General features: G+C 38.4%; 1 protein-coding gene across 1 annotated transcript in view; it reads left to right on the top strand.

The window, feature by feature from the left end:
- Positions 1 to 27,685, top strand: part of PTPRR (protein tyrosine phosphatase receptor type R) — a 360,816-nt gene that overhangs the window by 9,949 nt on the left and 323,182 nt on the right. Inside the window, exon 2 of the mRNA XM_049883889.1 lies at positions 15,230 to 15,528. Within this exon, the coding sequence (XP_049739846.1) occupies positions 15,230 to 15,528 (299 nt within the window). The remainder of the gene's footprint in view (positions 1 to 15,229; positions 15,529 to 27,685) is intronic.

Here is a 27,685-nt window from a genome sequence, read left to right as displayed (position 1 = left end):
CATCATATAATGCAACTATAAGTGTCTGTTATTGTAATTATATTTGCCACAGAAAGACAATTAGCAAATTTGTATTGGGAACATCAGCACTTCCCATTTAAATCATTTTTCACTCATAATGGATATCTAGACTTTCCTAATAATCAAATCTCATTCGATTTCAATTTATTAAGATGTTGGTGTTCATCAAAATTGCAGCAGCATGAACCAACAAGAAAGCAAAAACTAATTGTTTACATAAAGCTGCAGTCTAGATCAATAAGTCTAATTGCACTGAAGCAAATGCCAAGTTCAGTGGGGACATGAATTATTTTTTTTTTCCTAGTTCAGATCTGAAGCAATATCTATTTTGACTTAAATATGCAGAATGGCCTAAACCACTGATTCTTTGGGAAGGAGCACTACATGAGCACAGGGTAAGAGTGATTTACTGGCCTGTGCAACAACATGTACAGAGCAAGACTCTACTGCTATTCCACCATGGCAATGATCCAATTCCTAACGGAGACTGGAGGAAAAATGAAGCAGTGTGCATAACTGAACATAGCTCCCATCATTGGGATACTGTTACTTATCTGGAAAAGATGCACAATAAGAACTATGTCAAACATAATATCATGGCAAGTTAGCTTGAAGGGTCATCAATCCACTAATATAAAAGTGTGATTTTCAGTTATAAGCAATTTGCTTTCTTTGCCTTCTTGAATCAATATGGCTTTTCTATTCTCCCCAGAGGAAAATGATATATCTTGAAAAAAGAAATGAAGAGAAAATTGAAATAAGGGGAAAATGCCATGTTTTTAGGTAACCTTTAACAGAATACCATAGTAGTTCAGAGCATGGATGCTACTGTTGGGTTCAAGTCCAGGCACTAACACTTACTACCTCTGGAACTTTGAGCAGGCTACTTAATGTTTCTAAGCCTCAGTTTCTTCTTTTTTAAATGGAGATTATGTAATATACAACTGCAGGGTCTTTGCCGTGTACTAAATGAGATGATGTATGTAAAACAGTGTAGTCTTAGTAAGTGCCAGATAAATATTAGATATTGTTTTATTAGGGGTGAGAGAGGTATGATAATAAGTGGATAGCTGGAACGATTTCTCATTTTTGTGTGTTTGAGCTAATGCTTGGGAAGCATCCATGCCCAGGATGTGTTCTGAATTCCAACTGGTTACCCAACTGGGCCTTATCTGTATAGTTTTCATCTACTACAAGCATGAGCCTGAGCATATGTTCAGGTTTGTAGTGTACTGTGAAGCTCTAAAATATCTTCTACCTACCCCCCACCCAATCTCTTTCCTAATACCTTATCTAAAAGTTCCATCTACACATAGGTTCTGGCATGTCTTCAAAAATTCCTGTTTAAATGAATATGTAATACAAATTTCTCTTAGGTTTACCTGATGGCAAGTTTAAATGTGTATCATTTACATAAACACCATAAATCTCAAAAGTGTGGTTCCTACTGCACTGCCTTTATTAGCAGGAAGTTCAGACTTGTCCTAGGAGCCACATCCCCAATTAGTCCCTCTAGGGACTCACTAAGGCTGAGAGGTTCTAACATGTGACCAGGAAGCTGCTTATAACTCTATAGACCTCTCATTTGTTGTCTGCTGCTCTGGAAATCCTTCTGCTCTACTGACCAACTGACATTCTGTCATGGAGCTTCTAGACTATTGGTCTTTAGGTCCACATGGAAGACTACTTGTGATTCTGTGGACCCTGGGGAAGACAGGGCTGTGTGAATATAAAGGCAGGGTGGGGCATGGAGATGAAAAGAGCCTAGACTGGGGATGGTCAAACACGGCCTCAGCCTATTCATGAAATTACCCACCATTACCTTAATATTCAGGCTCTGCTACTCAGCCTTATCAACTCTGCCAGGACTCTTCTCTCATGCCAATTTTATCTCAGGTGACCTGTTATCAATAGTTCCAGTGACCAGCTGCCTTGGAAACTGTCAATCCATGAATAAACTTAGAATTCCATTGTGTAAGCTCTTCTGTGGTGCTTCTCTGGTCTATGCAAATCCAGGAATGCAGCCAGGTAGCTGTTTTAGTGTCTCACTCAGAATTCCATGACAGTTAAGAAGCTCTTCAGAGGGATTCTCACAGGTGTTCACAAGTCTGGTACAGTTAGACACAACCCTTGGCATCTCCAGGAGTCTCTTTATCCCCATAGCACCATGATTTCCCACCTGGTGACCACCGGTTACTTTTGAGTGATTTGTTTCCTCAAACTGGGAATGCCTAACATTTAAAGTGTGCGAATTTTACATTTTATCATTTGTATGATTTTGTAAATTTTCTAAAAAAAAAAGCAACTCCAAAATCTGAACATTAAACGAAGCTATGCAAATATAATAAAAGAGTTTTCTCTCTAAGATAAACACTGGATTTCACAAAGAAGAGTCAAATATATTTCTTTTTGAGGAAAGGAAGAAAAAAAAAGCATTTCCTAAATCTTTATGATGTATTAAATTCTATCCCAAGGGCTTTTGTAAGATAATTGTCTCACCTTTTAGGATAGAAGGCATATTTTGAAATGACATGCCTGTGCTTCAAAAGCAGCAAAAATATCCCCTAACTCACGTAGCATAGTAAAAAACTTAGGTTCTAGAATTTGACTACCTGGTTTTGAATCCTATCTCTGCCATGTACTTTTTAAATTCTCTATGCTTCCCTTTATCAGTAAAATAGGGCTAATACAATAGTAACTACCTCAGAGGGTGGCTGAGAATTTAAAGAGGTAATGAATATAAGGCTCTATAGCGTTAGCCTGGGACATTGAATATATTCAATGACTAGTAGCTATAACAGTTATCGTACTAGCATGTGAAAACTTTCATTGATACTATATTTCACCTTTCATCCACGAAGAGAAAAAAATTACGCATTGACTATTGGTCCATTAAAAAATAATCACTTCAAAGCCTTCTTTGGTAAATAGAGGGCATGCCATGAAAACCAGTGGGCATGCTCCCATTTTTAAAAGACTAGTAAAACCTTTGCTTTACAATTTTAAAAATGCTTATAACTGTATTGAAGGAAGTAAATGCTGTTTTCCAAATTGAAGTATATAAGGGAAAAAAAAATCCTGTAACCATCAGAGCCACTGCAGTCATGAGCATCCCTTCTTCTGATGAAATATCTCTCAGTCTTAGAGTTCAAGATAGGACTTGTAGCAAGTATCATCATCCCTGCAGCCCCACCTACGAACTATCTGAATTCACAACGTCTGGCACTGGCCAAAATACCCTATTTCTAATGCTGAACTTCACTCATAAGAGAAGTGTATATAAGGGAAATTTGTGAAGTCCTGCAATGAGAAGGAGGGATCTTGATTAACGGAGGCTTTGCCTATACCAGTGTTTTGATCTGTCCCTTTGATAGGAGACTTGGGAGATTTTTTTATACCTTGGTAAACCAGGAACTCGTTGCTGTTGAGCTGGCGCTGAAGCAGAGACCCCATGTGTATCAGAGTAGGACTGTGCTCCAGGGATTTTGAGTGACTGATTTTTCAGAAGTAGATCATGAGAACTTTCTTCAGAGGCACCTCTACGTGCACTGGACCCTCCAACCTTTTGGTTGGCAGCCAAGGGCTGGGCGCTTGGAAAAATTCAATTCAGAATGGATGAGAGGCATGCCTTCATTTTGCAAAGTGAGATTTGTTAAAGAAAAGAAAGACAGCATGATGCTTTGACAATAGGTCCATTTTCAAGCAGAGCAATTTTAGAAAAGTAAACATATGAAAGCTAAGGTCTGGCAAGTGATTTTCTCTCCATGCCTATGTATGCCTGGGAAGATCTGTACAGTGCAGATTTCCTGTCCAGTTTGAAGATCTTGTGTACACACCTTGGCGTGTGTGAGGGGGAAAGGGCGTACACTTGATGAAATTGAACAAAGCTGAAGCATCATGACTCCCCAGAGTTCACTCACACGTATTCCTAGAATCAGGCATCCTGCCTCTTCTGGGTTTAAGTTCTGCTGAGTCTTCGATGATTCCTATGAATTACCAGTGGGTCCAGGCCTATCCTTTGAAGCAAAGATGTCTTTGAATTCCCCATACCTCACCCTGTACCATCAGCTCTTGAGGATGGCAGGCCCCACCAGTCCTTGATGTTTTGAGGTTCATCTTCCAATGCTAAATTTTCAGGCTCAGCCTCAATCTCCAACTTTCTCTTCTCCATCCCCATAAGAATAGTTGTTATCATACAGTCCTTCTCTAGTGTATTTTCGTATTTCAAATAATTATTAGAGAACAGCGCCTTAGCCCAAGGAGCTCTGGTGGCACAACAGCTAAGCACTCAGCTGCTAACTGAAACAGTGGCTTGAACCCACCCAGAGGCTCCATAGGAGAAAAGACCTGGCAATCTGCTCCTTTAAAGATTATAGCCTAGAAAACCCTATGGTACAGTTCTACTTTGTCATCTAGGGTCGCTATAAGTAGGAATCAACTCAATGGTACGCAACAACAACAGCGCCGTAGCCCAGGGGCATTAATTTCAAATGGTGAATGAAGAGGCAGTATAAGCTTTTGGTTGAAAGGGCCTGCCAAGTGTACCTCAAATCCCTAAACACAGGCAGCGACCATAAAAAAGATCAGGGCGAGAATCTCTTCAAGTGGCCAAATATGGACTCCTTTCTTACCCTCTTCTGCCCCCAAATCAAGGTGTTTACGTCTCTGTACAGCCACTCCTCACTTATTGACTACCTCGTTATCCAACATTTTGCATTTATGACAAGAGTAAAAAATATACTGTCCAGCTATTTTGTACATTAACAATGTACATCTGTCAGTAATGAACACCAAGTTGCAAGGCGATAGTCATGTTGGCTGTGATGGTTAGGGTTAAGTGTCAACTTGGCTACACCATGATTCTCAGTGGTTTGGCAGTTATGTAATGACGTAATTTGACAGTTATGTAATGATGTAATGTGGCAGTTATGTAATGATGTAGTCATCCTCCATTTTGTGACATGATGTGGTCTTCCTCCATATTTACGTAACACTGATTTTCACATAACACCCTGGTCTTTGGAATCTAACCATGTCAATAAGTGAGGAGTGTAGTACCATTACTGTGGCAATATGTTAATTTTTTCCCTAAGGTTCATTTAGCTATGTTTTAATATAAATCCTAACAATATGAAAATTATTCTTAAAATAGATTCTTTTTTTTGCTTTGTCTTGCAATTGGAGTCAAGCTTTCAATTAATCTGGAAAACTCTGCTATAAAAAAAATGGAGATAGTTATACACAGAAGTCAATTCCTATGATTTCGGCAAATGCTAGTATTTCCCAGCCTGGTAACCACATGAGTAGTTTTCTCCACTTTTGCATTTCCCCAGAGGGTGTACCTTGATGAAGGTCTTTTCGGTGTAGATTTTAAGGCATAGTGGCATTCACTCCTCTCCTCCAAGCACCACTCAACTCAATTCTTCAAGAATTGGGGGATGTCCGCCTGTGTCTGTCTGAGCAGACATAAATCCCACTTTCTCCAGCAGAGGCTGAGGCCAGTGGTCTTAACCCCATTCCTTCTTCATGATTTTTATGTCTCGTCTCATTGCCCCAAATAGTATTGTTCTAATTCTATTATGCTCCACTCTGTAATATATATTCATCAAATGAAAGACAAATCTATTGAAGATGGAATGAAATCAGGAAACATGAAATCCTTTCATATAATTTTATAGCCAGCACAAGTGGATATTTCCTGAAATGACTGTCAATTCTGGGACTCCTAAATCAATTTTCCACTATGCAGCTCGCCATTTGGTACGTAAGTACATCACAGGTTGTTTCACTGGTCTGGGAGTAGGAACCACTTCTTCTAATGGAATATTTGAGGAAATGTGAAGGGGTGTTTATGTCAAAGAACATACGGGGAAAGTTTGCGAGGTGCCTTAATTAAAATTAACCCTCATTTTTGTAGAATTCATGTCCTCTCCTGAGAAAAACTCAGTATATAGAAGAATAGAGCTGTCTCTATTAGAAATTGACTAATTATTTTGGTATTCGTTTCTTTATTTTTATTATACTTATCACTATGAGCCGGGGTGGTGCAGTGGTTAAGTACTCAGCTGCTAACTGAAAGGTCTATGGTTGAAATCCACCAGCCACTCTGCCGGATAAAGTTGTAGCAGTCTGCTTCCATAAAGAGTACAGCCTGGGAAACTCTACGCGGCAGTTCTATTCTGCCCTGTAGGGTTGCTATGGCTCAGGATAGACTTGATGGCAATCGGTTTTGACATATCACTAGCCATGCAAACTTGCGAAGTGTTTAAATAATATTGGAGAATTATGTAGCACCTCCTCATGGGGTTATGTTTTTACATCTTAGTGGCCAGTGCCCAGGATGGATTTTAGAAACCAGTCCAGGAGGGAGACATTATTTCAATGAAAAGCTTATCTCAAGCGTTTCTTTTTTTTGGCCCATAATCTTTAACAATTTTAGTAAATTCAGTCATTGTCATCTTATAAAACCAAAAACCAAACCCAGTGCCATTGAGTCGATTCCTACTCATAGTGACCCTATAGGACAGAGTAGAACTGCCCCATAGAGTTTCCAAGGAGTGCCTGGTGGATTTGAACTGCCAACCCGTCGGTTAGCAGCCGTAGCACTTAACCACTACACCACCAGGGTTTCCTGTCATCTTATAGAAACCTTCATTTTATTATTTTTCCTTTTTATGACAAATTAGCTGGTTGAAGGACGAGTATTTTTGTCAAACTGGTTGTTTGGTCTCAGGATGCAAAACAAAACAAATGTGTGAATACATAAATACATACATATATGTGTGTTTTAAGACCCGCCAAAAAACCAAACCCAGTGCCATCGAGTTGATTCCAACTCATAGTGACCCTATAGGACAGAGTAGAACTGACCCGTAGAGTTTCCAAGGAGCACCTGGTGAATTCAAACTGCCGACCACTTGGTTAGTAGCTGTAGCACTTAACCACTAGGCCACCAGGGTTTCTAACTAAGTAACTAAGACAAAGAAGCTGAATTCTATAGAACTGGCTATATATATATGCATAGCCATAATAGACTCTTTCAAAACATGATGTAATTAATTTTCTACCAAGCTTAGTGGGAATAAGTATATTTTCTTATACCTCGGAAGGTTATCCTAACAGACATCAGTTGTCCCAGATTGAGAAGGCTGTAGGGTTTATCAGGGAGGTTCAGTGTTATTACTGTGGATCCCTTTAACTGGAGATTAGTATTATAATGAATAAAAATAACAGGAATAACTGAAAGAATAGCTTTAATATTAGCCTCCTTACACCCAAGAATATTGCCTCTGAAAAGTCCTATTCTTATAAATCCCTAAAGAGTCTTTTATTGTACTTACAGAAAAAATTTATCTCTTTAGAAAAAAACCAGGACTATGTTAAATCTAACTGAGTTGAGTCTTCTCTTTTACATTTCCAATCTGGTTCTAGATATACAAGAACCACCTTTATTTTCTTATGAGAAAACTAAGGATGAGGAGTCTTGCTTTAGTTCACATAGATGGGGGAGGGCAACTCATTGTTGTCTAAAAAAAAATGTTTCCTTTCTTTCTTGGGACTATTAATAGACATTTATTTTTCTATGTAAAACTTTCACTTCTACTCACGTGGTGCCTTGGTGGTATAGCGGTTAAGAGCTCAGCTGCTAACCAAAAAGTCGGCAGTTTGAATCCTCCAGCCACTCCTTGGAAATGCTGCTCTGTCCTATACGGTCTCTATCTCCTGTGTATTTTTAAATTTTCCTGAGAGATATTTATAAACCAAATGGGAGAGTCACTGTTTCTCATGCCGAAATTTCCGAGGGAAGTTCCTGTTGTTATCCATTTATATCTCCTTTCTCGGGAAGAAATTGTTGGTAATGCTTTTAAAAACATTGATTGCCCTTTCACAAAATGATCAGAGATACAGTTGCCTTTTCTTTGTTGATTGTTCACTTTTTTCAGTTTTCTTTGGAGACCATTCCTTCATCCTTTTGTTCCTTTCACAAGTTACTGACATTGATTTAAACACTTGAAGTGCAAGGATTCATTCTGAGAAGGTGTATACAAGGCCACTTTACCTTGTGCATCCAGGAATTACCGACATGGAATTTGAAATAATGAATCATAATATACTCTAACTTTGTCATTTCATATATTTCTCTTTCCTTTGTTCAAGATCTCTTTGGAGACTATCAAGGTCATATCTAGAATGAAATTTCAATTGTGTAATTTCATGATCATCAAAACTCACTGGTTATTCTCGTGTAAATGTTGCTTCTATAAAAAAGGTTCTTTTATTTTAAATGCAGGTGAGTATCCTTAACAAACTATTTAGGTAGTATTCTGTGAGAGACACTGTATATCTCATGGGGGTGGCAGGGTAAGGGGGATCACTGAGCTCTCAGTGTAGATGAAGGATCGATCCTACTACACATCCCATTTTAACTTTCTCTCATATTCTTTATAAGAACTGTCTCAGTCCTTCTCCATAACCTCCAATCCATCCCCACTGGTCCTTTCTATTATCCCATTCTGCACAGGGAAAATATAAGCTATCAGAAGAAAACTGGCTCAATTTCTACCACCAAATTCATTAACATTCCTGATCTCCCCCCACCCCCACCCCACTCTGCCCTGCCTCATATTATAATGGAAGAAATGCCTCTCACTGCTCTCTCCAGTCCAGTGCTGATCCCTCTGCCGTCCTATGTATCCTAACCTCCCCTGTCTCCTGGGGGAGCACAGGCTTAGCCTATTCTAGCTGCTTTCTCCTGTTTCTTTACTCACTCTTTCTCAACTGGCTCCTTCCCCATAGAGATTAAAAAAAAAAAAAATTTTTTTTTTTTTTTTTTAATTTAAATGTGCTCAAATCTCTCTTATCTTAAAAAAAAAATCCCTCAACCCACCAACCTACCTTCTCTTTCTTTTTTAAATTTTTATTGTGGTAAAAATCAACAAACCTTATGCCATTTTGACAATTTTCACGTGTACAATTCAGCGATATTGATTACATCCTTCAAGTCGTACAACCATTCTCGCTATCCTTTTCCAATCATTCCACAATTATTAACATAACCTCAGTGTCCCCTAAACAAAAACTCCTCCTTGTCCCCTACCTCCCACTCCTGGGATCCACTGATAGTATTTGGTTTTTATGTATTTGCTTATTTCATTTAATGGAAATCATACAATATTTGACCTATGGAACCGATTTATTTCCTTCAATATGTTTTCAGTAGTGGTATACATCAGGACTTCATTTTTCTGTATACCTGAGTAGTATTTCATCGTGTGTATATACCACATTTTTTTTTATCCATTCATCTGTTGACAGGCTTTTTGGGTGTTTCCAGCTTTTGGCTATTATAAAAAGTGCTGTAATAAACGTTGGTATACAGGTTTCTGTTTGCAATTCTGCCTTCACTTCTTTTGGGTATATATACCGAAGACTGAGGTTGCTGGGTTATATGGCAGTTCTGTGTTCAACTTTTTCAGGAATGAACAAACAGCTTTCAACAGTGGCTGTACCATTTTATGTTCGCACCAGCAACGGATGAGGGTTCCAGTTTCTTCACAACCTCGCCAACACCTGTTGTTTTCCACCCACTTTCCCTTTCTGATACCACACTTTCACACTCTTATTACACTCAAACTTGTTGAAAGAGTTGTCCACATAAATATTTTCTACTTTATCTCACATTCACTCCTTAAGTCAATTATATCTGGCTACCTCCCCCATTCCTTTACGAAAACTGCTTTCTATAAGGTCAAAGAAAAATTTTTAATGCTCTAAACTTATATTTAGTGACGAGAAACAATGCATTTGATACACTTTTGAGTGAAATAGTAGCTTACAAAACAATATAGTATAATCTATTGGCTTTTTTGACATATACTTCTATGAATTTTAACATGCATTCGTGTAACCACCACCACAACCTGAATACAAAACTGATCAATTACCCCAGAAAATTCTTATTGCTTCCCCTCAGTAGTCACATCTTCTCCTTCCCCCAAACCCAAACCATGTAGCAGCTATTGATCTTTCCTCCATCACTATAGCTTTTGTTTGTTTTTGAGAATGTCATCTCAATGGAATCATTCAGTATATGACTTTTTGAGACTGGCTTTTTTTACTCATCATAATGCTTTGGAGGTTCATCCAAGTTGTTGCATGTATCAGTAGGTCTTTCTTTTTTTCTGATGAACAATATTCCATTTTATAGTGGTATCAATTTGTTTATCCATTTATCCATTGAAGGATGTTTGGGTTGTTTCCATTTTGGCTGATGATGCACAGAGCTGCTACAATTTTTTTTTTCACTCTGCAAGTTTTTGTGTGAACAGAAGTCTTTATTTCTCTAGGGTAAATACTCAGAAGCGAAATTGCTTGGTCATATGGTAAATGTATGTTTAACTTGATAAGGAACAGCCCAACTGTTTTCCAGAGTGCCTTTACCATTTTGCCTTCCCACCAGCAAGGTATGAGACTTACAGTTGTTTTACATCCTCACCAACACTGGGTATTGTTAGTAATTTTTATTTTAGCAGTTCTAATAAACGTGCAATGGTATCCCATTGTGGTTTTAATATGCGTTTTTCTAACGATTAATGGACTTGAACATATTTTCACGTACTTATGTTCCATCCATGTATCCTCTTTAGTGAAGTATCTGTTCAATTCTTTAACCTATTTTAAATTGGTGACTTGTATACAGCCAGAGTAATCTCTCAGAAATACAAATTTTATATTGTCACTTCCCTCCTTAAATCTTGTAAAATATCCCATTTCTCTAATATTCATTTATTAAACACTATTAAATGTATTTAAAACTTTTTATGTTATCCTCAGTATCTCCACATTAGCCTTCTATTGCTGCATAACACATTTTCCCAAAACTTAGGGGATTAAAACAACCCATATTTGTCATTTCACAGTTTCTGTGTTCAGAAATTAGGCACAGCTTAACTGGATCGTCTGCTTCATGGTCTCTCACAAGGCTTCAATCCAGGCATTAGCCAGGGCTAAGGTCTTAAATGAAGATTCAACTGAGAGAGGATGTGCTTCCAAGGTTATTTACATTACTGTCCATAAGACTCAGTTCCTTGACACTTGTTGGACTGAGGGCTTTGGTTCTTTACTGGCTATTGGCCACAGACCACCCTCCTTGCCCATGGACCTCTCCAGCATGACACCTTACATCATCAAAGTCAGCAAGAGAGAGTCTGCTAGCAAGACAGAAGTAACAGTCTTTCTTAACCTAATCGTGGAAGTGATATCCCATCACTATTGCCATATCCGATGGCTAGAAAGAAGTTACTGGATCTATCCCACTCTCAATGGGAGTAAATTACACTCGGGTGTGAATACCAGTAGGTCTGGATCATTGGGTGCTGTCTTAGGAGTTGACCTCCTTCAATTCTTTACCTTCTTTATCTTAAAACTTCCCAGTTTACTAATTCTTTGTTCAGCTGTGTCTAGTCTACTGTGTAATCCATCGAGTTTCTTCCAATGACAATATTTGTTATCTCTACAATTTTCACTTTTATTAAAACATGAGCATTAAAACTTTCCTTAAATTCCTTATTCTTATTTTCTTCCTTTATCTCTTTCAATGCTTTAAATCAACTTATTTAAAAAATCCCCTTTATTTTTTCTCTTTTATTTATTTTTCCTTAAATGATAACCTTCCCACTTCTTGTATATTCTCATAGCAGGGGTTTCTTAGTATGGTTCATAATTTTTTAAAATCTGTATGCATGTCTTCGGTGGGACTTATCCTCCATGGAAGCACATGGAAGTTTTATTTATCTCGTATTTCCTAGAGACATCACTATCGGAGTTATTTTTCAGTTGCTTCTGCCTGAGGTTCTATAGCATATACAGGTTCTGAATCATTTTTGTCTTTAAGCTTCTATGACCTGCTTTTTCCTGATTTTCCTCCTACCCCATTACTATTCCTTCTTAGTTACCTTTGCTGGCTCATTTTTTTCCAGTTCTCTGACTCTAAATTTTGGAATTTTACAGTGTTCTGTCCTAGGTCCTCTTCCGTCCTCTACCAACAATCCAGTTCCTTGGCTTTAACTTTTTTGTATTGAATGACTCCCAAATCTCTCTTTCTCCAACCCTGGACTAAAACAAACAAAAAAAAACCCTGGACTACACAGTTGGATATCTAACTTCTAATTCAATGTTTCCACTTCGATATTTAATAGACATCTCAATCTTAACATTTTCAAAACATTTACTTGAGTATATTCTTAATGTTAAAGTAAAGGAGGAAATATAGAGATAGCAATTGTGGACAGAGAAGACAAAACTTATTCCAGACACTAGCTCAGTGGTCCCCAAACTTCAGAGCTTGAATACGAGAAATTGATTATAAATCCAGATGCCTGTGCTACATCTCTAGAGATTCTGCTATGGTAGTTCTTGGTTAAGTCTTAGAAATCTGCATTTTAATATTCAAGGTGATTCTGATGCAGGAGATTTAAAGATAACATTTAAAAAATTTTTTTTTCCTACCTAATATTACACTGCTAACTTGGTTCTTATTTTTCAAGAACTGGGCAGCACTACATCCTTTCATCTGTGCAACTGGATAAGGATGGGATAGGAGGAGGCCCTATACTTTGTACTTCAATTTTGTCTCAATTGCACCTAAAATTGAATAGTTTTCCCTTTCCCTGTAGGCTAATTTTAGCACAGGAGGTATTTTTTAGCTGAACTCACCTATTCTATGTAAATGAAGTGCCTCTGAAATGGTTTGCTGTGGTTAATACCACATAAAAAGAAAGATTGAAGATAATCCTGTAATTTTCTTGTTGTTCATTTCTTTCTCCATTTCTCAGAAATCTGTGTTCTCCGATTTTCTAATTTAACATTTATGGTAAATCCAGAGTGGAGAAATTGCCGATTTTTACATGTTTTAAAAATCAGTTCCTCCATCTGAAGATCAAGGCTTGTGTGACTTGCATGTAGTGACTAGCTTTTCCAGCGGTTCCCTCTCACCAGAATGCCTTCAACCTTCACTTAGGTACATAAAGACAGTTATTTTCTTAGCCAGCTAAAGTGCTTTCTTCCAGTATATAACAGGCCATTTGGAAATCATCTTCTGGTCCTCTTGGCTTTAGTCTTTAGATCATTCAAATCACAATTACATTTCTTGTGGATGCTGAAATAGTGATAGAAACTAATCATCATGTCTCAGTTCTGAGCAGGCTAAATAGACTTTCTTTTTTTTTGAAGTAATCAAGCTGCCACAATTTGCCAGATATGATGATTGGACAATGATGGCCTGGAAATAACTCTGTTTTTCCTTTCTTCTCTAAATGAAATAAGAGTTCCTTAGATTTAGACAGGAAACCATCATTAGGCACATATGTGATATTATGGAATTCAGAACAGGCCACTTCAAAATTATAATTCTTACCATTGTTTTATTAATAGAGAATGGGGCTAAAATGTTTTTGATGTATGTTAACTTTCTGACCATAAGGTGTTCACTTGGTATTTTACTAAAAGTAATTTACTAAACGATATTGTGGTATTCCAGAAGAGTTACTACATGTCTGACAGGTAAGAAATTTCCTCCTTCCCCTCTGGGAGAACTGTTAAGAGCAACAATGAAGTGGTCATCTTTGGGTTTAGAAATGGAATAGAAATACTATTTTTATCTTAGCTTCCTTTTCCAATACTCCTCATTTAAGGATAAGCCTTTATTTGGGGAAAGGCATATTATATGGTTGAATGAATGTAGATTTCCCTCCTTAGAGACTGGCCCTCTACCAAAAAGAAAAATCTAAAATGTTCACCAACATAAGAACTAAATCTGCCATGATAGTCTTGTTGAAATAAGCCATGTTAATAACTGAAATTTTCAGAAAAGATTTGGAGGACCTTGCAATATTTGGTTATAAAGTAAAAAATAAAATAATAAGGAAGTGAGGAAGGATGTAAGGAGCAGTGATAATTTTCTAAGGACAGTGTATAGCATATGACTGACACTGGCATGTCAAAGGAAAATCTGGGGTGGCCTGGGTTACTATTATCTGCCACGATGTGGGTGACATAACTAGTTACAATCTGCTCACTCTGCTTGTCATATTGTACAGAACATCTTATTTTGCTTTTCTAATTGGTATTTGACCTAGTAATATTCTTTCTGACTCAGGTTCCTAATTCCTCCTGCACCAATAACAAATGGAAGAAAAAGTTATTCAATTCAATGAATATTTACCTAATAGAAGAAATAAAGATGAAAGTATTTGTTGGGGTAGGATCAACTGCTGTAACTTAGAGATTTAACATAACTGGCTAAAGTAAGACAGAAAATTATTTCTCTCTCATGTAAAGTCTGAGTAGAAACTCGGGTTGGTATGATAGTTCCACTTTCACCAGAGACCCAGAATCCTTCTGTCTTATCACTTTACCATCCTTAACACATGGTTTCTACCTCAAACTCCCACCATCTCATCTGCATTTCAGCCGGCAGAGGAGGAAAAGTGGAAAGAAAGGCTCACATCATGTTCACTCACATCCCAATGGCTAGGCTTCAATCAAGTGGCAACACTTAGTGGCAGGGGAAGCTGGGAAACTTAGCTTTTATCTGGATGGCCATATAAGAAGGAGAGAATGCTGGCAGTTGCTACCACATGAATATACTCAGATTTCTGCCCTTAATGAGCTTAAAATAGTCTAGCAAACATAAAAAACTAAATAGGCTTAGTTAACTGTAATACAAGCAGAACAAAATTAAGTATGAAATGAGAATTGTATGAAATTCTATTGATTAAAGGAAAAAAACACTTGGATATAATATAAATATTTATGATTTGAGGAGCAGAATAAACATCCAGGAATAGAGTCCAACAAGGTGTTGGAACTGTGAGTTTAGATAAAGGTGGGGATTCTTGACTAAAAGAGGCATTAGAAATAGAAAAAAAAATTTTTTTTTAGGAGGTATTAGAATGTCTGGGAAATAAGGATTTTTTTCAAGCTACATCCACTTCTCACCACTCGAAGTCTCTGAGATGCCTCCATGCCATCAAATGTGTTCTATTTGTTGGGGATGATGATGCAGAGAAAATGATGAAGACTAACTGATCTAAATCTTTCAGAAGCCTTAAAGCCTCTTAAGAAAAATATAAGTCTCATTTTCAGAGGTTTCTACCGATCTTACTGAATAGAATCTTTGAATTTTCTTTCTGCTTCTTCCCTCTTCCAGGGTGCTTTTCAGGAAATAATGATCACTTTTTGGCGATTCATCAGAAGAAGAGTGGGAAGCCAGTATTCATTTATCACCATTCGCAAGGTATTGAGAAAAGCCTGGATATAGCTCCTCAAAAGATATATAAACATAGCTACCATTTCTCTTCCCAAGCTCAAATAAGCAAACACCACCAAATTGTTAATTCAGCATTTCCTAGACCTGCGTATGACCCATCTCTCAATCTGTTGGCCATGGCTGGTCAAGATCTTGAAGTGGAAAACCTTCCAATCCCGGCAGCAAACATAATCGTGGTGGTAAGTATTGAGTTTAATTGATGCTGGTGGTGGTGCTTTTCCTCTGTGCCTGATGCTTGAAAAAACTAATAGTGAATGGTTATCACTGAATCTCAATAGTTATTTTCTACAGCGCTTCTCATTCTCTGATTTTGTTTGTTTCTTGATTATTGTCTTTTTGCTTTCTTTTGAATGTAAGGCCCATGAAATCAGAGACCTTGCCTGCATCCTGTTTGCATAGTTCAATGTGTGGCAGATTAGATGCTTAATATATATTTGAATAAAAAAATTACTTTACGAAGGGTTTACAGTTACAGCAGATCATATCTTGTACTGGGCCTCCTGCCTTCTGTGATAATCTGTTCTAATCAGTCTCAGCCTACATAAGTAAATAATATTTATTGAAGATCCTCTGGTCACTTGACTTAAATTGTACTAAATGAAAAGACAGTTGAAAAGGAGATGATGGTGTAGGATGATAGTTTTTTTGTCATTGGAGTAAATAAGATGATTTGGGAGTAATTGATGGATAATAGTCCTAGTATCACTGAACACACATCAACCTTTATTAATCAAGGAGATGTAGTAGTCTTGTTGCTTATATTCTTAGGGTACGTAATCTAGGCCAGAGATTCGCAATTTTTCGAAGTATCATTGTTTAAATGCATACTGAAGTTGCCACCCTATTTGGGCCGTAGCCCCTCTCAAATTTAAAATTATAAGAGGAGGGTCCACACTGAAACTACAAATCAGTAGCTAAATGGTTGTTATTGCATTTCTGCCAAAAATATAACCAAATGCATTGACTTTTGAGGCCAAGATAATTTAATGAAATCATTTTTGCACTTTGGCAACCTCTTTATGTACCAAAAGTAATGAACAAGTTTCTTTCTCTTCTGCTTCTCTTTTTTTTTTAATCTACTACATAGGGCAGTAAAGGAGCCCTGGTGGAACAGAGGTTAAGTGCTTGGCTGCTAACCAAAGGTCGATGGTTCAAACCCACCACCTGCTCCAAGGGAGAAAGATGTGGCTGTCTGCATCTGTAAAGATTTACAGCCTTGGAAACCCTATGGGATACTTCTTCTCTGTCCTCTAGGGTCACTATGAGTCAAAATTCACTCAGTGGTAATGGGTTTGGACATTTTACTTGGCACTGAGAATCAAAGATCCATTCATTGATGTTTTCAACAAGCATACACTGAGTATTTACTATGACCCAGTCATCATTTAGGGTATTTGGAAATAGAGACAAATGAAATGGAGTTTCTGCTTTTGCTTGGAAAATGTCTGGGGGAAATGTCAGTTAGTCAATAAAAATCATGAACCGAGAATGCAAAATGAGCTCTTGTTAAGAGTAAATATGTGGGTCATTTGGCCTCCTGAAATACTTGAGCAGGTTCTGTGCATTTATATGAGGAACAGATGTTCTGAAGGTGAAAGTCATGTACTCTGTCAATTCTGTGAGGATGAATGATGTTAATGATGTCACTGTATCTGGAAATGCCTGTGTTAATGCTAGTGCTCATGGGATATATTCTCTCTAGTAACCGTCATACACCCATAGTCATCAACTCTTAAAGTCACTGTGAATTATGGTTCAAAAGGTTTATTTTATCTTGTAATGACATGTACTCTATGGTTAATTTAATATTATTGAGGATAAAATGCATCAGTGAGGAATTCTTCTGGCAGGTCTTTTCACTTTTAGCTTATTTGTGGTTTGGAGATTCATGAAGAAGCTTGGCCTTTTCTTTTGGATGATGATTGTCCAGAGGCAATAGGCGATTTTGCTACATTAGGTAACCCCATCCCCAGCGTCTCTTGATCTAGCCTCTAACCATGTTGTGGCTTTGATAGCTTGTAACAATTGCTAGTGCTAATGTTTCCTGTAATCCACTTGCATTGCTTATGCACATGGTGATTTACTAAGAAAACCAGGGAGGTGGAGTTATTTTTAAAATAAATCAATAATGTTCAGCTTGCTCAAGAAGCAAAGGGAAAACATGCAATCAAATAACAGCTGGTTTGAAGGTCTATTCGATGCGGAAAAGGGGTTTAGGAATGGAGCATAGAGGAAGCAAGGGAGATATTCTGAGGCAGCTAAATGAATATGTTGGAGGAATTGATATATGTTTGTGTAGATAAGGTGTACAAGTATAAAATTCATATATACACACACGCACATACACATGTATACCACCAGTTGTCACCAATTGATTCCAACTCATGGTGAATCCATGTGTGTTAGAGTAGAACTGTGCTCCACAGAGTTTTCAATAGCTGATTTTTCAGAAGTAGATTGCCAGGCTTCTTTTCTAAGGCATCTCTGAGTGAACTTGAACCTCCAAACTTTCAGTTAGCAGGTGAGTGTGTTAACTATTTGCTCTACTTAGGAAGATATGTGTATATATATATACACACACACACACACACACACACACACACATGCACATATATATGCACACACACAAACATACACACGCACATGCACACGTGTGCGCATATATATCCCTTTCAAAGACCAAATATTTTCTCCTTTGAATTTTTTGATGATACTATATGTTTTCACTAATGAAAGTATGCTAACTAAAGAAACAATTCAGAATTTTTCGATACCCATTATCTAGAATCTCGTGTATTCCAGGGGACCCTGAACAATGTAAATCCTTCTGACATGAGTCAGTGATAAAACTTATTTGTTTATTTTTAATTTTATTCTTGAAACTTGGCAAAATATGAGGTAAAACATGAAGGCACCTGGCAATGACTGCATGTACGTTTTATTCTACTTTCTTTCTTCTTAACCTTTTTATTATTTTTCGTGAAATTTTTCAAAATATGGTACAATGCATCCTTCCTTACTGTAGAAACAGTCAATACTTAACAGCCCAAATAAATAAATCCAAGAGATTTATTATCTCAAGGAAATTACCACAATAATGTATTCTTGATTACTACAAAAGCAGTACTTACAGGCCAAATAAGAAAACCAAAGGAAGTTGAATCTCAGGAAAATTACCACTGTATGTATTCTTCATCAGAACAAAAGCAGTGCTAACAGCTAAGAAGCAAAAACAGCTGCCCTGGAATACTGCAGAACTGCTCACACCAGTGCATTCCACCTGCTACACTTGGAAGCAATGATTGGGCCCTAAGATTGAACATAGGGTAAGAATAACTTGCAGGAGTTCCAGTCTCTTGGAAAAGTACCACTGTAATGCATTATTCCTTATTGGAAAGGCTTTGTTTACCATTCAGAAGCTAGAAAAGAAGGAAGCCATTAACACTTGGAAACAATGAATGATGTAAAGAAGAAAATGGCCACTATGACTGTTTGTTCATCAGTTTGTCGTACTGTGGGGGCTTGCGTGTTGCTGTGATGCTGGGAGCTATGTCACTGGTTTTCAAATACCAGCAGGGTCACCCATGGCAGACAGATTTCAGCCGAGGTTCCAGACTAAGACAGACTACAAAGAAGGACTTGGCAATCTACTTCTGAGAAGAATTAGCCAGTAAAAACCTTATGAATAGCAGCAAAACATTGTCTGATATAGTGCTGGAAGATAAGCCCCTCAGGTGGGAAGGCACTCAAAATACCACTGGGGAAGAGCTGCCTCCTCAAAGTAGAGTCGCCGTTAATGACATGGATGCGTCAAGCTTTTGGGGCCTTCATTTGCTGATGTGGCGTGACTCAAAATAAGAAGAAACAGATGCAAACATCCATTAATAATCAGAATATGGAATGCATGAAGCATGAATCTAGGAAAATTGGAAATGGTTAAAAATGAAATGGAATACATAAAGATAGATATCCTAGGCATTAGTGAGCTGAAATGGACTGGTATTGGTCACTTTGAATCAGACAATCATATGGTCTACTCTGTGAGGAATGACAACTTGAAGAGGAATGATGATGCATTCATTGTCAAAAAGACTATTTGAAGATCTATCCTGAAGTACAATGCTGTCAGTGATAGGATAATATCCACACACCTACCAGGAAGACCAGTTAATACGACTATTATTCAAATTTACCCACCAACCACCAAGGCCAAAGATGAAGAAATTGAAGATTTTTACCAGCTTCTGCAGTCTGAAATTGATCGAACATGCAATCAGGGTTCACTGATAATTACTGGTGATTGGAATACAAAAGTTGGAAACAAAGAAGAAGGATTGGTAGTTGGAAAATATGGCCTTGGTGATAGAAACTATGCCAGAGATTGTATGATTGACTTTTGCAAGACCAATGACTTCTTCATTGCAAATACCTTTTTTCACCAACATAAACGATGACTATACACATGGACCTCACCAAGTAGAATGCACAGGAATCAGATCAGCTACATCTGTGGAAAGAGTCAATGGAAAAAGCTCAATATCATCAGTCAGAACAAGGCCAGGGCAGACTGTGGATCAGACCATCAATTAGTCATATACATATACATATTCAAATTGAATCTGAAGAAAATTAGAACAAGCCCACGAGAGCCAAAGTATGACCTTGAGTATATCCCATCTGAATTTAGAGACCAACTCAAGAATAGATTTGATGTGTTGACCACTAATGACCAAAGACCAGATGAGTTGCGGAATGACATCAAGGACATCATACATGAAGAAAGCAAGAGGTCGTTAAAAAACAGGAGAGAAAGAAAAGACCTAAATGGATGTCAGAAGAGACTCTGAAACTTACTCTTGAACGTTCAGTAGCTAAAGGGAAAGGAAAAATGATGAAGTAAAAGAGCTGAACAGATTTCAAAGGGTAGCTCAAGAAGACAAAGTATTACAGTGACGTGCAAAGACCTGGGGATGGAAAACCAAAAGGGAACAAACACGCTCTGCATTTCTCAAACTGAAAGGACTGAAGAAACAATTCAAGCCTCGGGTTGCAATAGTGAAGGATTCTACAGGGAAAATATTAAACAACTCAGGAAACATCAAAAGAAGATGGAAGGAATACACAGAGTCGCCATACCAAAGAGAATTGATCAACGGTCAACCATTTCAGGAGTTAACATATGATCAGTAACCAATGGTACTGAAGAAGGAAGTCCAAGCTGCACTGAAGGCATGGGCAAAAAACAAGGCTCCAGGAGTTGATGGAATACCAGTTGAGATGTTTCAACAAACGCATGGAGTACTGGAAGTGCTCACTCGTCTATGCCAAGAAATTTGGAAGACAGCTACTTGGCCAACGGACTAGAAAAGATCCATATTTATGCCTATTCCAAAGAAAGGTGATCCAACCAAAGGTGGAAATTATCAAACAATATAATTAATATCACATGCAAACAAAATTTTGCTGAAGATCATTCAAAAGCGACTGCAGCAGTTTATTGACCGGGAACTGCCAGATATTCAAGCTGGATTTAGAGAAGAGCATGGAACCAGGGATATCATTGCTGATGTCAGATAAATCCTGGCTGAATGCAGAGAATACCAGAAAGGTGTTTATTGTGTTGTTTTGACTCTGCTAAGGCATTCGACTGTGTGGATCATACCAAATTATGGATAACGTTGTAGAGAACGAGAATTCCAGAACGCTCAATTGTGCAGCCGTTCGAACCTAACAAGGGGATACTGCATGGTTTAAAGTCAGGAAATGTGTGCATCAGGGTTGTATACTTTCACCATACCTATTCAATCTGTATGCTGAGCAAATAATTTGAGAAGCTGGACTATATGAAGAAGAACGGGGCATCAGGATTGGAGGAAGACTCATGAACAACCTGCGCTATGCAGATGACACAACCTTGTTTGCTGAAAGTGAAGAGGACTTGAAGCACTTACTGATGCAGGTCAAAGACTACAGTCTTCAGTATGGATTACACCTCAACATAAAAAAAATAAAAACCCTCACAACTAGACAAATAAGCAACATTATGATAAACGAAGAGGAGATTTTATTTTGCTTGGATTCACAATCAACACCCATAGAAGCAGTAGTCAAGAATCAAAAGACACGTTACATTGGCGAAATCTGCTGCAAAAGACCTCTTTAAACTGTTGAAAAGCAAGGATATCACCTTGAGGACTAAGGTGTGCCTGAGCGAAGCCCTGGTGTTTTCAATCACCTCATATGCATATGAAAGCTGGACAATGAATAAGGAAAACCAAAGAAAAATTGATGCCTTTGAATTGTGGTGTTGGAGAAGACTATTGAATATACCATGGACTGCCAAAAAAATGAACAAATCTGTCTTGGAAGAAGTACAACCAGAATACTCCTTAGAAGCAAGGATGGTGAGACTACATCTCACATACTTTGGACATGTTACCAGGAGGGATCAGTCCCTGGAAAAGGAACATAATGCTTGGTAAAGTAGAGGGTCAGTGAAAAAGAGGAAGACCCTCAACTTGATGGATTGACACAGTGGCTACAGCAATGTGTTCAAGCACAGCAACAATTGTGAGGATGGCGCAGGACCAGGCAGTGTTTTGTCGTTCTGTTGTGTATAGGGTTGCTATGAGTCAGAACCCATTCGATGGCACCTAACAACAACAACATGACTGAATGAAGACGGGTAATAGCTTATTCTCACTGTAAGTACATTCTCACAAGAACACAGTAACTGGGAAACATAGCCAAGAGGCTTGTCTCACAGAAATAAAGGTAAACCTGTCAAAAGTTTAGAAAATTCACACATGTAGGAGGCATCACCTGAGATGATGTTCAATCTACAAAAACAAATGAAGCTCCAACTCAGGATTTTTTTTTTTTTTAATTTTTATTAAGCTTCAAGTGAACATTTACCATTCCAATCAGTCTGTCACATGTAGGTTTACATACATCTTACTCCCTTCTCCCACTTGCTCTCCCCCTATTGAGTCAGCCCTTACAGTCTCTCGTTTCGTGCCAATTTTGCCATCTTCCCTCTCTCTCTATCTTCCCATCCCCCCTCCAGTCAAGAGCTGCCTACACACTCTCCCGTGTCCACCTGATTTAATTAGCTCACTCTTCATCAGCATCTCTCTCCCCCCCACTGACCAGTCCTTTTCATGCCTGATGATTTGTCTTCGGGGATGGTTCCTGTCCTGTGCCATCAGAAGTTCTGGGGAGCATTGTCTCTGGGATTCCTCTAGTCGCAATCATACCATTAGGTGTGGTCTTTTAGTGAGAATTTGGGGTCTGTATCCCATTGGTCTCCTGCTCCCTCAGGAGTTGTCTGTTGTGCTCCCTGATAGGACAGACATCGATTGTGGCTGGGCACCAACTAGTTCTTCTGGTCTCAGGATAATGTAGGTCTCTGGTTCATATGGCCCTTTCTGTCTCTTGGGTTCTTAATTGTCGTGTGACCTTGGTGTTCTTCCTTTGCCTTTGCTCCAGGTGGGTTGAGACCAATTAATGTATTTTAGATGGCCGCTTCTTGGCATTTAGGACCCCAGGCGCCACAATTCAAAGTGGGATGCAGAGGGTTTTCATAATAGAATTGTTTTGCCCATTGACTTAGAAGTCCCCTCAAACCAAGTTCCCCAGACCCCAGCCCCTGCTTCACTGACCTTTGAAGCTTTCATTTTATCCCGGAAACCTCTTTACTTTTAATCCAGTCCAATTAGCCTGACCTTCCTTGTTTTGAGTGTTGTCTTTCCCTTCACCCAAAGCAGTTCTTATCTACAGATTGATCTATAAGAAGCCCTCTCCCTCCCTCCCTCCCTCCCTCCCCCCTTCGTAACCACAAAAGTATGTGTTCTTTTCCGTTTTTTCTATTTCTCAAGATCTTATAATAGTGGTCTTATACAATATTTGTCCTTTTGCAACTGACTCATTTCGCTCAGCATAATGCCTTCCAGCTTCCTCCATGTTATGAAATGTTTCAGAGATTCGTCACTGTTCTTTATCGATGCGTAGTATTCCATTGTGTGAATATACCACAATTTATTTACCCATTCGTCCGTTGATGGACATCTTGGTTGCTTCCAGCTTTTTGCTATTGTAAACAGAGCTGCAATGAACATGGGTGTGCATATATCTGTTTGTGTGAAGGCTCTTGTATCTTTAGGGTATATTCCGAGGAGTGGGATTTCTGGGTTGTATGGTAGTTCTATTTCTAACTGTTTAAGATAACGCCAGATGGATTTCCAAAGTGGTTGTACCATTTTACAATCCCAACAGCAGTGTATGAGAGTTCCAATCTCTCCGCAGCCTCTCCAACATTTATTATTTTGTGTTTTTTGAATTAATGCCAGTCTAGTTGGTGTGAGATGGAATCTCATTGTAGTTTTAGTTTGCATTTCTCTAATGGCTAATGATTGAGAGCATTTTCTCATGTATCTGTTGGCTGCCTGAATATCTTCCTTAGTGAAATGTGTGTTCATATCCTTTGCCCACTTCTTGATTGGGTTGTTTGTCTTTTTGTGGTTGAGTTTTGACAGAATCATGTAGATTTTAGAGATCAGGTGCTGGTCTGAGATGTCATAGCTGAATATTCTTTCCCAGTCTGTAGGTGGTCTTTTTACTCTTTTGGTGAAGTCTTTAGATGAGCATAGGTGTTTGATTTTTAGGAGCTCCCAGTTATCTGGTTTCTCCTCATCATTTTTGGTAATGTTTTGTATTCTGTTTCTGCCCTGTATTAGGGCTCCTAGGGTAGATCCTATTTTTTCTTCCATGATTTTTATCGTTTTAGTCTTTATGTTTAGGTCTTTGATCCACTTGGAGTTAGTTTTTGTGCATGGTGTGAGGTATGGGTCCTGTTTCATTCTTTTGCATATGGATATCCAGGTATGCCAGCACCATTTGTTAAAAAGACTATTATTTGCCCAATTGACTGACACTGGTCCTTTGTCAAATATCAGCTGCTCATACGTGGATGGATTCTCAATTCTGTTCCATTGGTCTATGTGCCTGTTGTTGTACCAGTACCAGGCTGTTTTGACTACTGTAGCTATATAATAGGTTCTGAAATCAGGTAGAGTGAGGCCTCCCACTTTCTTCTTCTTTTTCAGTAATGTTTTGCTTATCCGGGGGTTCTTTCCTTTCCATATGAAATTAGTGATTTGTTTCTCTATCCCCTTAAAGTATGACACTGGTATTTGGATTGGAAGTGCATTGTATTTATAAATGGCTTTTGGTAGAATAGACATTTTTACTATGTTAAGTCTTCCTATCCATGAGCAGGGTATGTTTTTCCACTTAAGTATGTCCTTTTGAATTCTTGTAGCAGAGTTTTATAGTTTTCTTTGTATAGGTCTTTTACATCTTTGGTAAGATTTATTCCTAAGTATTTTATCTTCTTGGGGGCTACTGTGAATGGTATTGATTTGGTTATTTCCTCTTCGGTGTTCTTTTTGTTGATGTAGAGGAATCCAAGTGATTTTTGTATGTTTATTTTATATCCTGAGACTCTTCCAAACTCTTCTATTAGTTTCAGTAGTTTTCTGGAGGATTCCTTAGGGTTTTCCATGTATACGATCATGTCATCTGCAAATAGTGATAGCTTTACTTCCTCCTTACCAATCTGGATACCCTTTATTTCTTTGTCTAGCCTAATTGCCCTGGCTAAGACTTCCAACACGATGTTGAATAAGAGCGGTGATAAAGGGCATCCTTGTCTGGTTCCCGTTCTCAAGGGAAATGCTTTCAGGTTCTCTCCATTTAGAGTGATATTGGCCGTTGGCTTTGCATAAAAAAAAACACGATGTTGAATAAGAGCGGTGATAAAGGGCATCCTTGTCTGGTTCCCGTTCTCAAGGGAAATGCTTTCAGGTTCTCTCCATTTAGAGTGATATTGGCCGTTGGCTTTGCATAGATGCCCTTTATTATGTTGAGGAATTTTCCTTCAATTCCTATTTTGGTTAGAGTTTTTATCATAAATGGGTGTTGAACTTTGTCAAATGCCTTTTCTGCATCTATTGATAAGATCATGTGGTTTTTATCTTTTGTTTTATTTATGTGATGGATTACATTAATGGTTTTTCTGATATTAAACCAGCCTTGCATACCTGGCATAAATCCCACTTGATCAGGGTGTATTATTTTTTTGATGTGTTGTTGGATTCTATTGGCTAGAATTTTGTTAAGGATTTTTGCATCTATGTTCATGAGGGATATAGGTCTAACATTTTCTTTTTTTGTAATGTCTTTACCTGGTTTTGGTATCAGGGAGATGGTTGCTTCATAGAATGAGTTGGGTAGTATTCCGTCTTTTTCTATACTTTGAAATACCTTCAATAGTAATGGTGTTAAGTCTTCTCTGAAAGTTTGGTAGAACTCTGCAGTGAAGCCATCTGGGCCAGGACTTTTTTTTTTTTTTTTTTTTTTTTTTTTTTTTTTTATAATAACTTTTATTAAGCTTCAAGTGAACGTTTACAAATCCAATCCGTCTGTCACATATAAGTTTACATACATCTCACTCCCTACTCCCACTTACTCTCCCCGTCTTGAGTCAGCCCTTTCAGTCTCTCCTTTCTTGACAATTTTGCCGGCTTCCCTCTCTCTCTATCCTCCCATCCCCCCTCCAGACAAGAGTTGCCAACACAATCTCAAGTGTACACCTGATATAATTGGCTCACTCTTCATCAGCGTCTCTCTCCCACCCGCTGACCAGTCCCTTTCATGTCTGATGAGTTGTCTTCAGGGATGGTTCCTGTCCTGTGTCAACAGAAGGTCTGGAGAGCATGACCGCCGGGATTCCTCCAGTCTCAGTCAGACCATTAAGTTTGGTCTTCTTATGAGAATTTGGGGTCTGCATCCCACTGCTCTCCTGCTCCCTCAGGGGTCCTCTGCTGAGCTCCCTGTCAGGGCAGTCATCGATTGTGGCCGGGCACCAACTAGTTCTTCTGGTCTCAGGATGATGTAGGTCTCTGGTTCATGTGGCCCCTTCTGTCTCTTGGGCTCTTAGTTGTCATGTGGGCTTGGTGTTCTTCATTTTCCTTTGCTCCAGGTGGGTTGAGACCAATTGCTGCATCTTAGATGGCTGCTTGTTAGCATTTAAGACCCCAGACGCCACATTTCAAAGTGGGATGCAGAATGATTTCATAATAGAATTATTTTGCCAATTGACTTAGAAGTCCCCGCAAACCATGTTCCCCAGACCCCCGCGCTTGCTCCGCTGAGCTTTGAAGCATTCATTTTATCCCGGAAACTTCTTTGCTTTTGGTCCAGTCCAATTGAGCTGACCTTCCATGTATTGAGAGTTGTCTTTCCCTTCACCTAAAGCAGTTCTTATCTACTGATTAATCAATAAAAAAACCCTCTCCCACCCTCCCTCCCTCCCCCCCTCGTAACCACAAAAGTATGTGTTCTTCTCAGGTTTACTATTTCTCAAGATCTTATAATAGTGGTCTTATACAGTATTTGTCCTTTTGCCTCTGACTCATTTCGCTCAGCATAATGCCTTCCAGGTTCCTCCATGTTATGAAATGTTTCAGAGATTCGTCACTGTTCTTTATCGATGCGTAGTAATCCATTGTGTGAATATACCACAATTTATTTACCCATTCATCCGTTGATGGACACCTTGGTTGCTTCCAACTTTTTGCTATTGTAAACAGAGCTGCAATAAACATGGGTGTGCATATATCTGTTTGTATGAAGGCTCTTGTATCTCTAGGGTATATTCCGAGGAGTGGGATTTCTGGGTTGTATGGTAGTTCTATTTCTAACTGTTTAAGATAACGCCAGATAGATTTCCAAAGTGGTTGTACCATTTTACATTCCCACCAGCAGTGTATGAGAGTTCCAATCTCTCCGCAGCCTCTCCAACATTTATTATTTTGTGTTTTTTGGATTAATGCCAGCCTTGCTGGTGTGAGATGGAATCTCATCGTAGTTTTAATTTGCATTTCTCTAATGGCTAATGATCGAGAGCATTTTCTCATGTATCTGTTGGCTGCCTGAATATCTTCTTTAGAGAAATGTGTGTTCATATCCTTTGCCCACTTCTTGATTGGGTTGTTTGTCTTTTTGTGGTTGAGTTTTGACAGAATCATGTAGATTTTAGAGATCAGGCGCTGGTCGGAGATGTCATAGCTGAAAATTCTTTCCCAATCTGTAGGTGGTCTTTTTACTCTTTTGGTGAAGTCTTTAGATGAGCATAGGTGTTTGATTTTTAGGAGCTCCCAGTTATCGGGTTTCTCTTCATCATTTTTGGTAATGTTTTGTATTCTGTTTATACCTTGTATTAGGGCTCCTAGGGTTGTCCCAATTTTTTCTTCCATGATCTTTATCGTTTTAGTC

This window comes from Elephas maximus, chromosome 4 (assembly GCF_024166365.1).
Source record: "Elephas maximus indicus isolate mEleMax1 chromosome 4, mEleMax1 primary haplotype, whole genome shotgun sequence".
Lineage (NCBI taxonomy): Eukaryota > Metazoa > Chordata > Mammalia > Proboscidea > Elephantidae > Elephas > Elephas maximus.
This window is presented reverse-complemented; position numbering and strand designations above follow the sequence as displayed.